The sequence below is a fragment of the Lissotriton helveticus genome, chromosome 7 (assembly GCF_964261635.1).
Source record: "Lissotriton helveticus chromosome 7, aLisHel1.1, whole genome shotgun sequence".
NCBI classification, from domain to species: Eukaryota; Metazoa; Chordata; class Amphibia; order Caudata; family Salamandridae; genus Lissotriton; species Lissotriton helveticus.
This window is the reverse complement of record NC_136068.1, coordinates 848,530,676-848,548,784: the sequence shown is the minus strand read 5'-3', so window position 1 is coordinate 848,548,784 and position 18,109 is coordinate 848,530,676. Positions and strand designations below refer to the sequence as shown.

General features: G+C 41.7%; 1 protein-coding gene across 2 annotated transcripts in view; it reads left to right on the top strand.

The window, feature by feature from the left end:
- Positions 1-18,109, top strand: part of RANBP17 (RAN binding protein 17) — a 1,522,743-nt gene that overhangs the window by 1,031,542 nt on the left and 473,092 nt on the right. For both annotated transcript variants that reach the window (XM_078653359.1, XM_078653358.1), the window contains exon 20: positions 7,401-7,489. In XM_078653359.1, coding sequence (XP_078509485.1) covers positions 7,401-7,489 — 89 coding nt within the window. The remainder of the gene's footprint in view (positions 1-7,400; positions 7,490-18,109) is intronic.

The following is an 18,109-nucleotide window of genomic DNA, read 5'->3' as shown; positions in this document are numbered from 1 at the left end:
GCAAGTCACCTCGCTGCGATTCCATTGTGCTGAAGAAACCTCAATGTAGAAGGGAATCCTTGATGTGGAACCTGCATGAATTGTGAAAAGTGCCCCGGATTGGTTTACTTCCTTTGAATCCCCCTTCTCTGAAAAATGTAAATGTAAATGTATAGGCATTTATATAGCGCACTACTTACCCGTAGGGTCCCAAGGCGCTTCGACCGCTGCGAAACCCTTCCTGGCTTCCCTGAGAGATGGTCCCTTAATGGGTATCTCCAGGGTGAGACCAGGCATCCCCGGCGGTCTGGTGGGGCCGTTAGTGAAGATGAGGCAAGCTAATGCCCAGAGTTGCCGAGTGTGAACGCTGATCAGAGTGGGCACCGAGGCGAGAGAATTATCGAGTCCGCTGACCCTGGTCCAGAAACCTGCCGCGCCGGGAATTGAACCCTGGTCCCGGGCCGTCCTCTGCTCTCGGGTCTGCCGCCTCTAACCAGTGAGCCACACTACTTCCTACTACTAAAATAAGGGGTGGTAGATGGGCCTTTTTAAGACCAGGGAGTCCTGGCAGGGCTGCCCACCAGAGAGCAGCTACTTAGACAGATTGGTGTTTGTGTCTGAACATGAAAGCAGAGCTGAGGGTAGCTGCCCACAGACAAGCCTACTGGGTGAGCAATCTGGTGGCAGCGGGTCTCTTGAATGATCGACAAAGAAATGAAACTTTAGCTGGGTTGTATTTAGGATCAGTGAACTCATTTTCAATAAAGTTGGTAGTTTAAGACATATAACCATGGATTATTAATTCATTTCTTAGAACTTCGTCTAATACATCTGCCTTTCACATAGAAAATGTCATTGAGAGGTGCAGCAGTATACATTGAAATGCGTACATAAAACAGCTAGAGTAAGTTTCTGCACCTGGCTGGGAGGACTTTGTGCCCTGGTTTGGCGCATCCTATATAAAAGCCAGTGTTTGTACTCATAAATAGTCTTACTAGGGCTGTTGAATTGTGTGTGCAGTCCAAAATAGTGATCTGGGGATATTGGATTTAGCAAATAGTGGGCTCTCCAGAATGGCATACAAGTGAGAATATCAGGGGAGATGAGCACATGTAATGAGATAGAGTTTGGCAGTGTATGTGACTGCAACATCACTGGGTAGCCGAGAGGACTGTTCGCAGCTGATAGGAAGGAATACACTCTCCCTTTACCCCTGATTTCTAGTCTAGACCTGGGTGAAGTACATGAATTATAGTTTTGTGTTTGAGAAGTTGTATTTGTACCCAGCACCTCTGGAGTCACTATTTGCTCTTCTCTCCCGCTATAATTGTTCATAATCAATTAAAGATTTGGAGCTTCTTCTTAAAAGGGAACTACGTAGGAGTAACCCAATGTGGTTGTGAAACAGCCTAAAAAAGACTAACAGCAGGTAAATTGCCCACAGACGTGGCCCGCTTTTGGATACCTAAGCTATAAGTTTCAGCTTTATAGCCAAAGAGATATTCCTGCTAGGATTATCCATGGTGAGGCATTTGAGTGACTGAAGAATAGGATGAATGGGTGAAGGTCTGCCTTTGGTGTATTTTCTTCCCTTTGTGTGCCCACCTCTCCGTTATTCTGTGTTCAGTGTATGTTTCTACCCTTCCAACCAGAACTGACGTCAATTTGATTGTCTTCTCCACTATTCTTCCGCCTCCTTAAGTCCTTGGAAACATCTGCTTTTAGAGGTCTTCTGTATTCTATGACATGCCCCACTGCTCCCACTAGGGGCAGAAGTCACCAATAGCTTTGTGGCCCCAGAGCAGTTCTCGCTATAACAGTATCCTGCAGTCACCTGAAGGAAGCATCTGCGACTGGCTTTATATCTGGAAGGACGGCTAAGAGAATGATGATCCTCAATGACTGCGCTTGGTGTTGCTGCACTCTAAGACTTTTACCAGGGAAACAGTGCTTAGACTGTATTATGAAACAAGACAGCATGAGTCTCATAGGGTGACCTTAGGTGTCTTGCAAGATTGCATAGGGGTATAGGATTCAATCCTGTCTGGCAACTAGGGCAAATCTAGGAATATCAGCTTGCCCTTTCTGTCACTCACCTATACAAAGATCATAAAAGGGCCTGGTCTCTATAATTCCAGCAGTGGGTAATAGTTGAATAGTTGATTCAGAGCTTCTGTCCAAAGGTGTTGAGGTCGGTAACCACAGCAGCTCCTTATGTTGGTCCCACGGAGAGTGATGTGGCTCTTATACCTAACCAACTTGAATGTGTCTCCTAGCTCTGGTAATGTTCTTAGAAATGTGGCTCTACACGAGGGTGTAGCTGGCATAGAGTATGTAGCTGACTCCAGAAGGAGTGTGGGTTGGAACCTTTGGGCATATCATCATTTCGACCCCACAAAAGTTCCTATGACCACAGCAGTATGGTCCCTCCCTTAGCAGTGACATACATGAAACATTTCCCTTTTTCTGCTTCCTCTGTCCCAGCCTCGCTTCTTACACACCACACATTAATAAAAAAGGTACAAAAATTGGCCAGATTTTCAAAGGATAGTTCACTTAGCCTGTGATGAGTGTATTCTTGGCCCCCCATTTGTATCTTCTGCTCTCTACATCAGAAACCTACATACCCTCTGGAGACTGCGTTAGATTCTCGGTGCATTGTGCCTCACATGCCAGTATTGCTTCTACTCACAAGGTACCTCAACTTGACCCCCCCTTCCAAAGAATCAAAAGAGAACTTTGTCTTTCAGCCTACAAAGTTGGCCTGTGTGATGATTCAGAGGTGTGTGATGAGCTTGGGGTAAAAGAAAAGTGGGTCTTCTCCATAACACAGAAACAACAATCACCCGTAAGGTTTCCAGTACTCTTAGATGTTCTCTTCACTGCATTCTTGCTGCCGACTTCCATCTACTTTCTTGCGTATGGACATATTGTTGCTATCTGTGTAGCCAGAGAAAATTAACTGATGATGTAAAGGTGTTGGTGTGGTTGCAAAGACGGTGATCTTTTTTGTGGTGGGGCTGTTGACGCACATGGTATGGCACTGCCCACAAGTGCCACTGAAGGGTTTTAACGGTCCAAGACTTCAGGACTACTTCAGCGATGTTATTGCATGTACTGCAACATAATAAACGACATAACCTCCTTCGCATCTAGGAATTTTCCCATTGTGATTATGAATATGACCACTGCAAAGAGTGGAGAAATGATGTTATGTACATAATATTTGACAACAGCATACTCAATAATTTATAAAGTGGTAAATTTCTTACTGATACCAGACAAAGTTAACCAGTTATTTAAAAATATACTGCAGCTGCATCACAAAGACTTGACTGCACTTTAAGGATTTTCCTAATAAAATATGATACTGTGTTTGATATTATTGCTGTTGCCACAGCCGCGCAGTCTTGTCAAATCAATCCAAATATGGCTCCCACTGGTACATAAAACCTTATTTAGCTATCAGTTATCCTATTCAATTTGTTTAGTTTAAGGATGCAGTATTTCAGGACTTATTCATATTTGCACATAAACATGGCCAGGCATTTAATAAAGCTTTCATGCATCTAATAAATAATTCCTTGTAGAAAAAAACAGTTGTACAATTGTTTGTATCTGATGCATGCAACCTTTTGCGTATTATATGAAGATAGATTATATGTTGCGCTTTTATTTTCTGATAAGCCACGTATGTGTGATTTCCTAAGTAGGAGTTCAAAACGAGTTGATAAGACATCTACTGAAAAATTAAACAAGATGGATAACCGGTGGCTCAAATGTAGATAGTATGTTTTCTGTGTTCCTTTAGCAAGTGTTAGGATGAGTTCCTTGTTGTCTTTGACAATCAGATTGATTATATATATATATATATACACACACACATACATATATATATATATATATATGTGTGTGTGATCAAGAGTACATGGTACTCGAAACGTGTCACCAGAAAGGTTACTAATAAACGCAACATCTTGCCTGAAGCCGTGGGGTCTGTCTCCTTCTTTCCCCACGCCGTGCGGTGTGGAGGTTTGAGGATTTTGTTTGGATATATATATATATACAACTTGACTGAAAAGCCTGTTTGAATTAATTATTAAAAGGATAGTAACCTACCTGGAACGGTGTGCGGACCCGTTTTTGTGGGACACAACTTTTGGTGATTGATATATATATATATATATATATATATATATATATATATATATATTTATATATATATATATATTTATATATATATACACACACACACACATATATATTTATATTAAATTGTAAAAATTGCCTTTTTTTCGACAGTACTTAAATATAACCAAACCTTTTTGGCACCCATTCTCACGCGCATGCGTGGCAATAACGACCGAAATGAGGTGTTAAATGAGACTGTTTGTGTTGCTGGTAGGTTGGATTGTGTTCAGGCGGCAGTGTCATGTAGTCCTGTCTGCGCCGATAGCAGCCAGTGTGCTCGAGTGCTCATTAATGCAGTTCCAGAGACACAGCCCTGATCCGGCAAGTCCTTAACGACCCTGGAAAGTGACTGCTTGATTGCACTTTAATGGTATTTGCAAATAAAATCTCAAGTAATTAAGGCGGAATCTGCAGGCTTTTGAGCAAGTTTGATGCACGGCACTTGCCTCGTCGCGAGTAATGCCATGTAGGCCCCGGCCAGGGAGATCAATAGCAACATAATGATGGCGGCAGAATTAAGTGAGTAACCCGAGCAGTGCGCCTTCTTCGCGCGCGCAGCTGCCACCGTCCGGGGCCACGCGGAGCACGGCGCGCGTGCGTCCGTCCTCAGTGTTCATCAAAAGACGCCCTGCAGGAAAATGGAGTTAGATGCTCTTTATTGCTGATCGTGTCTCTTGCCACATTTATCAGCGAAATTGGATTAGCAGTTGGCAGCTGCAGGTAGACAAGGTTCTGCAGTGATTAAATATGCAGCTTGGCTGCATTTGTTGTGACAGACCTTTAGTAAATTCTACTGTAAGCGCCATCTGTCTAATTTGTATAAAGCAAACTTGGTTTTCAGGGCTGACTCGGCCGCTCTGATGTCTTTCAGCATCTTGTTGCCTTTTTATATTTTGCATTTAAGGGTAGTTATTTTAGTAAAAAGCAATACAACCATGGAAAATTGTATAGGTTTCTCCAGTCGTATGCTGGAAGGCAACAGCGTGTGCGGTTGGTCGACACAGGGGCTAGTATTTGTGTACAGAGTTAAGTACTATGAAATTACTGTCAAATGCTCAGATAAACGTAAAGCATGGATTCTGTTAAGATGTTATGCTAATTAATTTAGTAAAAGGTGTCTTTGCTCCCATAGAAGATTACAGGGGACTGAAAGGTAGAATTCGGTTGTGTCCTTGCAGTTTCTAGGCGTCTACGTTTTTTGGGGCTATCACTCTTTCTATTGGCTACTTTTTTCCATAAGAAATAATAAATTCACATTAGTCTTATCTTAGGAAGCAGTATTCCTGTTGAAAGGGAAGATGACTGGTCCGAAACTTTAAGTGAATCTAAAGAGGAGAATGAATGCATTAGGTGTTCCCTAATTCCTTGTCTGTATCCCTAAAAGTCTCCCCCAAATACAAAATAAGGGTTTAAAGAAATATACCTGCAAGCCAAATCAAGTGTTCTGGCCTGTTTAACTTTACTGTCCAAAAAAGGGCTTGGGAGCAATGTGTATAGGCATAGCTCGAGGTCTTGTTATAAATCTGTGTATAATTGTGGCATTCTCTTTTTAGTGATTTTAAAAAAAAAACGTCCTGAAGAAGGTGTGACACACTGGTCAAGACACCGAAACGCTGCGTCGACTCTTTGGTTTTTACTGTAATGTTTTTGTATAATGATGCAATCTGTGATGTACTGTAAAGTGATGAAAATTTTAATAAATTATTGTTTTTAATATACCCAAATACAGTTAGATCCCCTTTTTTGAATGCCACAGGAACTATATCTGTTTTGTTTTAGTTTAGGATGTTTAGTTGACCTCGAGTAGTTAAGACTGTTTCTCACATTGTCATTGGGGTCCAGGTCGAATGACAGGACCAGGTGTGACACAACAATAGTGTTGAAGCCACGCTAGGTCTTTTGGGAACAAGGGGCCGTGACAGAGGGTATCCCCTGACAACTAGGGACTTTCTTGTGCTTTAACAAAAAAGGGCTTCGACACGCAATGTTTTGCCAGTAGTGTAGCAAGGGTGCAATGGGCCCTGAAGCAAGGAAGGACATTAGGTCCCCACCCTCAGGTTAACCAGCTTTAACTAGGGTACACTGGGCCCCTCAGACCTCTGAGCCCCGGTGCCACTGCACCTGCTGCACCATCGATAGCTACATCCCTGTGTTTGGCTTGCTACGGCTGCTTCTGTCTGTGACATCACCTGCTTTAAGAGCAGCAGACTTCTGAGACAAGCGCAGTCGATGTCACAGATAAAAGAATAGCCCGCTATCTTTAGCCAGTTCGTCGAACCTCCATCATGCTAAATTATTTAGGCCGCTTGATTTTCAGCATGCACACATTAAAAGTTTTCGCACTAAGTGCCAAATGTTGCAAACAGCACTTTAACAGAATGGTGCGGCTTTGATCCCTGTAGCATTTGCTGAATAATTTATCACAGGTTATTGCCTTAATTCTGGAGAGGGATAGAGCAATAAAGGCAGATGAAAACACTCCAGTTGAAACACCTTGGGGCCTGCTCGTTCCTCTGACACTGCTCTTTTGTTGGAACTATTTAGAGGTTATTAAGACGTGTCTCCAGAATTAAGAGCGTGCTGTAGGAATGAAGACAGCCATCTTAATTCTAAAGACAAAGCACACTGACCTCTCACCTTTGTCTGCTCGCTGTTATTATATAGCTGAATTATGAGTATAATATCGACACTGGACTGACCCAAAGTACCAGCAGCGTTTTACACCAGAAGATATAAGTTAGCACTATAAAATACAGGTTTTCTTTTGCTTTCATGCAGCTTTTTTTTTCTTTAACAATTACAAGGTTTACATTAGTTACATATGAGAATCTTTCTTTCAGCGTCCTGCCTCTTTCGTGGTTGTTGCAGCTGCTCTTCTTAAAACAGATTGTGCAATTTTCTTCCCCCTCCCCTTAATGTTTCAGAGATGCCCCGAAATTAAAGCTAATATTGCAGTTTTTCATCTTTAAAACAAATGTGATGCTGCCATTTCAAAGCCTGTCCAATTACACGTGGCAGCGGTACCTCGGCGCCCCTCGGAGCTATTTATCATAATTAACGCGTCCACTTGCTGTGTGTGTATGTGTTCTTTGTACGTGGGTTTCAGAGCGAACTTTAAAAAGCCATGAATTCGCATTAGATATGCTTGGTGGTCATTATTGGCTGATTATTGCTCCATCTGCTCGGTGCTAACGTGAAAATCAATTACTGTGTCTCTCTCCCACTGACAGCGTATGTTGATCGGGCTGGCGCGGGACCTGCGAGGGATCGCCTTCGCGCTCAACACAAAGGCCAGCTACACCATGCTGTTCGACTGGATGTATCCTTATTACAGCGCCGCGGCGCTGCCTCTGGGCGCGGGGGGGAGGCCAGCCCCTCGCATTACTCTAATAGCAGGGCGAGGAAGCGGGGCTAAATGAACCAGCGCGCCGCCAGCAGTGCAGTTAACCCTGAAGGCGTCATGTGGAGGGGTACCGCAGAGAGGTCACTTTCTGTCGTGTCACACGGGTGCAAACATTCGGATTAAGTAAACAGGTTCACATCCCTGTTGTTACGGTAGTATGTTGGATTCATTAATATTTTGTAGTAAAACGGGGTAATATCGTAGTGTAGAATGAGTGATTCATAGGTAACACAAACTCTTTTTCATAGTCTCAGATCAAGTTTTTGGGAAGTTGCCTAATAAACGAAATTTGATCAATATGTATAAATCGTGCTGATAGTTCTGTAGTCTCATGATCACGTGCTTCCAATTTCTTTCACACCACCCTATATCAAATCTATAAAAATAGATCAGCATCACTAGCATAGCCGTCCACCCTAATTTCTGAATACCTGGCCATACAAACCAATCCCTCGTGAGGTTTCCACACTGCAATACATTCTCCAGTGAGATGGCAAAGAATGAACAATTAATATAAGCAACATAGTGCACAAAACAATCTGTCAGGCCTCCATCTCTTGGCCTGGTACCAGCCCAAGCCTCCCTCGTTTATTTCCAGACATTGAAAGATTATGTGCCTCTAGCTGTTCTTTGTCATTGACAATTTCATTTTTTTAAAGTTTAATCTTCAACCATACACTTATAGGTATAGTATTGAAAGAATAAGCAATATGATATGGATTGCACATTTTAAAAAGAGCCCTAGGAGCTTGAATAGAAACTTTGATTTGATACATTCAGTCCTAAAAGAAAGTCGACATTTTCTTAGCACAACTGACACAAGATAAAAGAGGAAAACCATATAGGGTGGGTGATTTAAGAATGAAGAACATCAAGAAATTTAACTCATTTCATACAAAATGTGTAAGCCTGCCCAATGTAGTCTGTTTTTGTAACTTTTTTATAACAGAAATGCTTCATTTGTTTTCAACTTCTGCTTACTTGAAGTTTTGGTCTTGTCAGTCTAACTTAGTCTTTTCTAAAATATCAGGCTTATTGCTAGACTGATCCATTAACCACTCCAAGATTGTTTATGTAAGTTTGAACTCTAATCCCGGACCATCCGACACCCCGAAGGGTTAAAAAGAGAGAATCAAATTACCGTCATGTGTGTGGGTGGCAGTCTGGTGATAGGCTGAGACTGGATAGGCGAGGCCGACTGCACCGTGGTGAATTCTAGCATGACGTCAGCAGCTTCAATAGGCTTCTTTGCTCCAGCGATGGAACTGAAATGAGTTGGACTAAGGGGTGTCAATTGGAGCAGTGCTACCTCTGAGGCGCTAAGGATTGTAGTGGCAAACAGAGACTGAGGACCAAGGTACTAGGTGAGCCAGCAACACTGGTCCTGGGGTAGTTTCAGGTCCACTTGAAAACATATGAAAAAGAAAGGGACTTTACTTCACCCAGCGGAGCGGCAATGAGCAACAGGACCATGGTGGAGAGCAGACGCCCACCACAAAAAGATCAACAGAAGTCTGGCAAAAGGTGAAAATACTGACACGATTAGGTGGTGCGGTGGGGCTTCGGGGCATCTGGTTGCCAAACACTATTGGGTGGGGCAGGTAGATGGAGTGCTGAAGCACGCCCATTGATAGAGAGCAGTGTGGGGACCGCAGCTGGACCTCCTGGTATCCGTCTATCATCTGCTAAGTTGGGTGTACTGATATGTAGCTACCAAAGCCCTAAAGAAGGATAGGAATAATCAAGGGGGCGAACACGGTGGCGGAGTGTAATCTGTGGTGACTCAGTTTAACAGGCGGGGGTCCTCTGTGGCCCAAGTGTGGAGTCCACCGGTGGAAACATATGATATGCCCTATCAGCAAGATGGGCAAGCCTGAGCAAAACAAACAACATGCTGATCAGGGCTCCCTAGCTACATTCATAACAACTGGGAACGGGAACAAATCCCTGAGTGAGGGTCCTGAGACTGACGGCAATAATACAACTGATAATGTGGACAAGTTATACACTATTCTTAGCATTATTAAAAACATAACAGATTCCCTGGAGTTCAAAATAGACACTGTTGGCAAAGATCTGCAGTGCCTGAGTGCGGATCACAGGAAAATGGTTGAGAGAAAAAAGAACTCAGATCACAAGCACCAAACTTAACTGAGATGAAGAAGGCAGTTCCAGGAGAAGCAATATACAAGTATTCAGTACTCTCCTAGATAGTGAAAGGGCCCATGTTTGAACTGTTCCTATCGAAGGGACTAAGCAGTGTGGTAGTCTGAAGCACCCCTCAAAAGTTCTTTTCACTCGAACAGGCTCACAGAGCCATAGCCTTCCCACCTTGATCTGGAAACTGATTGATTGTTTCCCACCTCATTATCTACTGGTACCCGGTACTTCAGACAACTACACTAGCCTCTGGTTATAGTGATTTTGGATTACAAGTCAAGTCAAGTAATGCTTTATTCGAGATTTCACTCATAAAAGCACGAACAATCAAAAATATAAAATCAGATTAACAATCATTTCTGTTACAAGATAAAACTTTCAGTTAAAAAGTAGGACTTGAATACTATAAAACAGATTAAAATTTTGATGCTAATGCATAGTAAAATTTTATAATAGAAAGATTTTTTGTTTTTTAAAAGCAGAAATAACAAGTATAAAATGCAGACAGACTAACAAAAAAAGACAATCATGTGACTAACAAACTCTGTCTAATAGACCACGCCCATCCAAGGTACTTAGCTGTGGCTATTGCTAGGGGCATTAAAGTGCTGGTGCATATAATACGTAGGGCTACGGTGCTACTAGTGGTACCCAAGTTCTTGCACGTTGGAGTTAGCCCAATGTGTCTAGGGTCAGCATAGGCTGTGCAAGAGAATAGGAAATGTCCAATTGTTTCTTTAGCGGCACCACAAATGGGGCAGCTATCAGTAGATTCGCTTACCCACCTTCCTGTCAGAGATCTAAGGGGAAGTGCACCCGCTCTTAATTGGAAAAGGAGCTTTCTGTCGCCCGGTCCAGTTATAGCATCCCAATAGGGTTCGAGGCAGGGATACAACTTGGCTTCTAAAAATCCTCCAGCCATGTTCGCTGTACTAGAACTGCACCAGTTCCGCGCAGTCACCTTCTCCCAATAGATTTTTTTAAATAATTTTTTTAGTAGGGAAGATGGTTCCTGCTGGATCTTCCCAGAGTGACCGGAGACCAAGTTCGCTCAGAGTTGTTCTAAGTGTTTTAAGCCATCCGATTTTGTGAAACACATCCGCTTTGATGATATCTAAGAACCCCTCGGCATAATGGGAAAGCTCAGGCGTAGTCCAAAGCCTTCGCCAGTATAGAATCGGGTGAAGCTTGACCAAATCTGCAACCGCTTTTCTGCCCAAATCGTACCTAAGAGGCAGCAGTGGGGTACTCTTAGGGACACGGGTAATGGCCCTAAATAACTTGTTTTCCGAGGTTTGGAGTGCCACTACCTTCTCGAATCCCCACAGCTCAGCGCCGTAAAGCGCAGAGCCGAGAGCCTTCGCTTTGTATACCTGCAGTGCTGGCTTTATTGGTTTCGTCAAAGATTTTCTGTGTTCCGAACCAAGAGCTCCAGCCAATTGCCTATGCCGTAATGTGGCAATATCTATGTGCTGGGACCATTTAAGATCATTAGATACATGGATTCCCAGATATGTAAAGGCATTCACTACTTCTAATGGACGACCGTTCATAGTCATATTTTGGAATACACAATCCCAGTGAAAAAAATGCAATTCTTTTCAGGAAGTTAAGGGAAGGCTCTTTACACTGAAGCTTAAATATTTGCTATCATTTATTGCCAAATTAAAGGTTATAGACGGAGAAAGATCTTGGTGTTTTGCTGAAACCAAGAAGGACTGAATGCAGGAATGGGGAATGTTCTAGGGCATGACCATAAAGCATTAACCCTGATAAAAATGACAGAAGGGGTCAGAACAGATCTTGACTACTCAGGAGTTCACCGTAAAGCCAGGACATGGAAAGCTGGTTGGCAGTGTTAGAAGCAGCCATAGCTGGATGCGTGGAAAGCCACACAGAGGTTTTGGTTGTGCTCCGAGCTGTCGCCTTCTAATACCTGAGATGAAGCTGCAAGTTCACATTTGGTGAATGTAAAATTCTCAATGTCACTCCCATGACAGCTGATGAACTCGGATGAGAGTAGATACAAGGTAGGCAGTTTGATCCAGCGCAGATCCAAACGTATGAGCTGGAGTGAAAGATCGTATAAAGTCCTCCAGACTTGATATGTGAAAATGTCTTGGCTATTATAACTGGGCATTATAGGGATGGTTTGTCTTTTGGCAGGAGCCTGGGTTTTGGATCCACATTCAGTTACATACCAACTTCCTGTTTAAGAAGTGGGGCAAATGTTTTCAAGGTTTGGTTAGTTAACTGGCGGGATGCTGTGTCTCTTGCAATGAGAATTGGAAAATATGGTGATCAGGCTTGTTCACTAATTAAGGAAAGGTGAAGACTAGTTGAGTGATTTTGATCACTCAAACTATAGTAATAGTAGCCCTGTGCTGCACCCTAATAACTGACGGTCATTTGCATGTAGACGTGTGACATGATACAATAAATCAGAGGTGGGAATATAGACCTCCAGAACCAACCACTGGCCTGAATAAGAGCATGGGTACACACCAAAGGTACTAACACTGTTGCCTATAACGCAGTAGCTCTTTATATGCTGATGATGTGCTTGCTTTTATATGTTTGAGTATTTAGAGTCTGATTTGGTTGCAGTAGTGGTAACCATTGATTACTTCAGATTGATCTCAGGATTATTGGTCGACTGATATAAATCTTGCTTGATCCCAATGGTGGGTGCAAATTAACATATTGTACTGTATTGCAGAATTTATACACAAAATAAAAAATTTAATACCCAGAAAGCATTTTTAGAGTTTATGTGAATAGATAAAATGGGGATAGGTCCAACGTATTTTCAGGAAGACCAGATCCATGCCAGTTTTTGAAAAACCATTAAGCATGCAATTAATCTTGATTTACATTATTGTATGTTAATGTATCTCATAACCCAATCCTATACATTCTGCATGTACTCAAGTCTTCCTTAATTTTCAGAGGACCCCAATGAATTACACAATTCTACTCCTCTTAAACTGATTGTCGCAATGTAATATTTCAGTGATACAATTAATTCATGTACAAGTACTCCTAAGAATATACATTGACCATTCTTCATTTTTTTGTACCCTAAAATACTGAAATTATAAAAAAACTAAACAAACTATATGATGAATTGTATAAAGTATCATATTATACAGTCAATTACATCGCAGCACATATTTTAAAGCCATACTCTTAAAGCACTTATGTAAGCCTAACAAAACTTAAATATAAAAATAATGGTTGTATGAAGCTAGAGGATGAAATTCAAATTTTTGAATACTCGCAAATTTAATGTAAACTTGAAATCTTGACAATGTGAGATACAGTAAACTAATGTCAATATCTCCCGATCAGGACTGTCAGCAGAAGTTAAGCATTAGAGGGCGTGATAAGGAAAATATCTCAATGACTTTTCATTACGAATTTTGAAGTTATTTATATTATTATTATTTTTATTATTGTTTTTTACTGCTATGTTTATGAAGCCTTGTAGTACCAGGATGATGTTGAATTTCGTCATCAGGAAGAATGTGCTTAACTATTACCCAGTCCAATGATACGAATGTACTCGCTCAGCTGTTAAGCATTATCTGCAGGTAACACAGAGCTTTTTGCATTAGCTGCGGTAATGCATTGAATTTTCATAAAAATGTTTTCTGCATATAGATACCAATACAGAAGAAGCTACTAGCTGTAGAGCAGATGGAAATATGGATTTGTGCTCTGCTGATTTAAGTTTCTAAATGTGTCACTGCCCATCGACAATGTACAACCTAGGATTATAAAGTGACAACAATTATTGCAAATGTCATTTTGCAAATCTAGCCAGGCTTCTTATGTTCTGACTGTGTAAAATACTAAAACTATACTGAAGTGATCTATGCAATACAAGTTCATTTGTGTCTTACCTTTGTTGATTGCTGTTCAGCTCCCTCTGCTGAGGACTATCGAGCAAGAGCCAAACCCAAGGCTGCCACCCTGGGCATACACTCATGCACCTGTGCAGAGACCGCTCCTCCAGTGTACCGTGTGGCCTACCCTTTGTTTCTGGCATAGCATGCAAACATCAACTCTGAACCAATATTTTGAGCCCATTGGCTATAACGTAGTGGCACAGCCAGCTGACTGGTGGTACCAATGGCCGAAAAATCTTTGGAGAATCATAATCATGTGACCCCTTCTCCTAAACATGTTAAATGTTTATATTTATTTGTAGGTGCACTAACACAAGTCTTCTTGGCTCTGAAGGATTACATAATCTGCCTAGAGTAACAGGAGAATGGTGTTAAGATTATGAATTAAAAGACAGGTTTTGGGAGCTTTTCAATACTCGAGTAGATTACATTCTGCTTGGATGGCAGATGAGAGGGAATTCCACAGTCTTGCTGCCATGATGGAAAGGGGCCTACCTCCATAAGTAACCATTCCTTCTTGGAGCACAGTTAACAGGAACTGATTGTCTATGGTTAAGGATCTGTTTGTCTGATAAAGTGACATGTTAGACAGGAAACAATAAGGGATTCGAAGGAAACTCTGCAATGAATAGGCAGCCAGTGAAAAGATCCTAGAATGAGCGACATCCTATTACGTTTTGAAGTGACCGATATTAAACAGGTAGCAGCGTTTAAAAAAAGTTGAAGCCAACGGTAAAGTTTTTCAGGAGCAGCCAAATAAATGGCACTGGCATTCCCCAGCCTGGACTGGAGCAGGGCGTTTACTAGTAGTTTAGGTCAGCTGCTGCCACTGTAGAGTAGAGTTTTCCTAAGGATCCTGAGTTGGCCGAAGTGTACACTTGGACCCCTTTTCCATTGTGTTAAGCGATAGGTGGTATCAAGGTTCATGGCCTGGTTGGATGGACCCTTGGCTTGGGAGGGCAGAAGTCGCACAGATTCAGGCCAGCAGGTCATGAGCCAGGAGAAAGCCTTAGAAGTGAGTAACACTTTGGTTCTAGTTCGATTTAATGTAAGAATATTTGCAGACAGCCACCAGTGTGATAAAGTGAGGCAGTTTTCAGTGTTTTTGGGCATGGATTAGAAGGCGGTAAGGATGGGATTTGAATCCCGGGAAAAAGAAATGACTTAATCCAGTTGATTACATTTCTGCTGAACACCATTATTTTTAATAACCATTTTTTTAATTAAGTTTAGTAATACACAGCATCATCCACATATCAGTACAATCAATGAACATCATCTCAATGGATTCAGGCATTTAAGCACCTCCAGTCTTTCAACCACACTGTAGCTTCACAAAGTCAGTCCATTATTGGTGCACCCCCCATCCATGTTTTGTCATGTTTCCCAGGGCAAACACGGGCTTCGTAAATTGGTTGTCCTTGGCATGCACACCAATCAACTCCCTTCCACCACACCTCAAGAGGGGGGCTTCCAGGCACCTCCAGCAGCGAGCAGTGTCTCTTTTGGCCAGCAAGAATGCCACCCCAATAAATATTCTTTACGCACTGGATTCTCCAGTTCCCTCCAATAACCCTAGCAATGCTTCCCAGGGACCCAACTCAGTGTTGTAGGACATCAGAAATCTGTTGTTGGACTCCACACCAAAAAGATGTCAGGCTTTTCATGTTTCCTACAGTATGTCTCGTCTTGAGGGGTGGGGTGTAGTTTTGCTACGCAACGTGTTTGGTTTTTAAATTTATCCTGCTCGTATGACTTGCCCCCCAATGCTTCAAACGTATTTGTACTGTTTGCAGATTTCCTGCTTCATGCTTGCTATTGTGGGACCATGTATGACCGTATGGCATTGATTCTGAGTTTTTCTTTATTGTAAAATTAACCTTCTCGAATCCTGAATCTTGCACAGTACGCTTGAATACACGTTATATCCTCGACACTTGTTAGACCCCGATTTTCGGGCTGCTGTATTTTTCTGCATTGATTTGCTGTACTTACGATTTGCCTAGCGGCCGGCCGGGGTGGTTGTAGGCCCATGCTTGTATTTACTTGAAGTAACAATAAAGGTTTTCAACAACAAAAAAAAAGATGTCAGGCGCGGACAGGACCATGCCACATGACAGAAATCAGCATTTAGTTACTTCTAGGATTTAATGGTCTGTCCTGTTGAATGCCGCTGAAATGTTTGAACTTACCAGCGCCCCAATACCACTATCTTTCAGTGAGCATCATTGTTCATCATAAATGGATGCATTGAAAAGCAGGCACCATCCTCCAATTCCAGTTTTTCAGGGATGCCCCAACTTGTAATTTATCACACTTAATCAGCATCTACGATGGTAGTCGAGGTGAGTACGACAGTGAAGTAGGAGGATAACCCTGCAAATTGGGCCTGGACACACTACTTGCGGGGATTATTTTATTTCTCCATTTCCTCGTCTATAGCAAGTAACATTACTGGAAGGGGATTTTATATGTTTAGTGTTAGAAAGGCTTTGACATGCCATGTTTTCTCTTATTGTGGCCTTTTTAACTATAAGCTCTTAGCCTTAGTGCCTAGAGTCCTGCTTATAAACCATCCACCATTTGGGTTTGTGATCGGTAATGTTTTGCTTTGAGAGCTGCTTGACAATCCCACCAGTAAACATTCCAGAGTGGTTTGTGGGCAGGCACCTTCAGTTTGAAGTGTACATGCAAACATTGGAATGTTGGGAGCTTCATTGAAGACAATGAAGTGGCTCAAGGCTAAAAATGGCTGGTATAAGCATTCTGCTCCAACATTCCAATGTTTGTCTTTGTTTTGCTCCTTTTTTTAATTTAGAACACTGTGCTCTCAGTAGATGGAATGTTCTAATAGCCTTATATCCCTTCTGCCTTGGGTTATACCAATTATTAAAGGCCCTCTCCCTTGTTACATGCATTCGCCTGCGGATTACGTTTATAGCTCGGTTTCAGGGCCATTAACAAACCGTAGAGCCCTTGCAGTGGGTTATAATTAGGATTGAAATTAAATAAAATACATAAACTTTATTTTGAAAATATATATGCATGCCTTTTTTCTGGTCCTCTGATATTGCCCTTACATTGGTGGTCGGAAAAATCTAGTCTCCAGCTGTTCCTGTACAGTATGAAAGGTGTCTAGAATATATGCGTTCTCCTGTAGATGGCAGAGTGTAGCAAAGCTGAATATATGCTGCAATTCAGATCTGAAAGCTATTTCCAAGAGGGATGATGTTATTGGGGTCAGGGGCCATGGGTAATGTGTCATTTATACCGAAAGCTGTGTTAGATTGGCAAGTGAAATAGTGCAGCAGTGTTCCCATATCAGGCCTGCTTATACTAATTGGGTTTGTGTAGCAAAGCAGGTTCCTTGGAAAAGGGCCACAGGCTTTTCATAATTGTATTGACAAGAAAATGAATATGATAAATGGTGTTCATTCAGTTGAGATAAGATTTATAGTTCTCCTCTGGGCAAGGGATAAAGAGTGAATATTTACAATAAGGGTAGAATGCGTTTAAAATGTTATCACTTTATAGTACAGAAAGCTTTATTAAAACCTTTCTAAATATTTGCCGACAGTTTTGGATGTTAAGAAACACGCTTTTCTGATATATTTAATAATAAACATGTGGGAAGATAAGGCAATGTAAATGATTTTTTGGTGGTATTTTATATCGCCAACAACGATACTAGTTATGGAAAGTTCACATATCTGCTTATGTTAGTGTAAATCCTTTAAGTATGCCAGACAATTGTGAAGTGGCCGATCGAGCACACTTTAAAAAATACGACTTATAACGTTTAGAAATACAGAAGTTAATTTTGAAAAAAACTGCGAATTGCACTTACGTTGCTGTGCGCTGGCAAAACACTTCATAAACATTTGTGTAAAATTGTCATGTATATCTCAGAACTGACAAGTGATCTAAATAGAAGATTGCTGCTAATTGACCTTACCCTTTCACTCATGCCTAAAACGGTTTGTGAGCTCTTAGAAGAGTCGTGTACACAGTGATTTCAGGAACGTCACTCACCATACATTTTTGCACGTTAAATAACTAGAGCTGACGTGTTTTGACAGTTTACGATTGCCAAAAATCCTCTGATCGGGTAAAAACGGTAGTTTATATTTGCATATTTTGGAAGACTATGCCGTACATATTACATGTGAACCTTTTAAGAATTACTTTATATTCACACGGAGAACCTCGTGACTCAGATTTTGAGTACGTATCGAAAATTGTGCATCTTTAAACCTTATATTGTGCTTGAAAATAATCTGCGTACGAGAGCATTTATAGGCGTTGTGCAGTACGTGTGTTTGTAATTGTTCTAGCGTGTAAACCCGTGCATTCCTTTTGACCGACTGTGCATTTACAGAGTATGCACTAAAACATGGGCGCCTGTGCTTGCGTTGTTTGGGCCGGTCTGAAGTTGTCGAATGTCTAGAGGCCACCTTTTCATGCA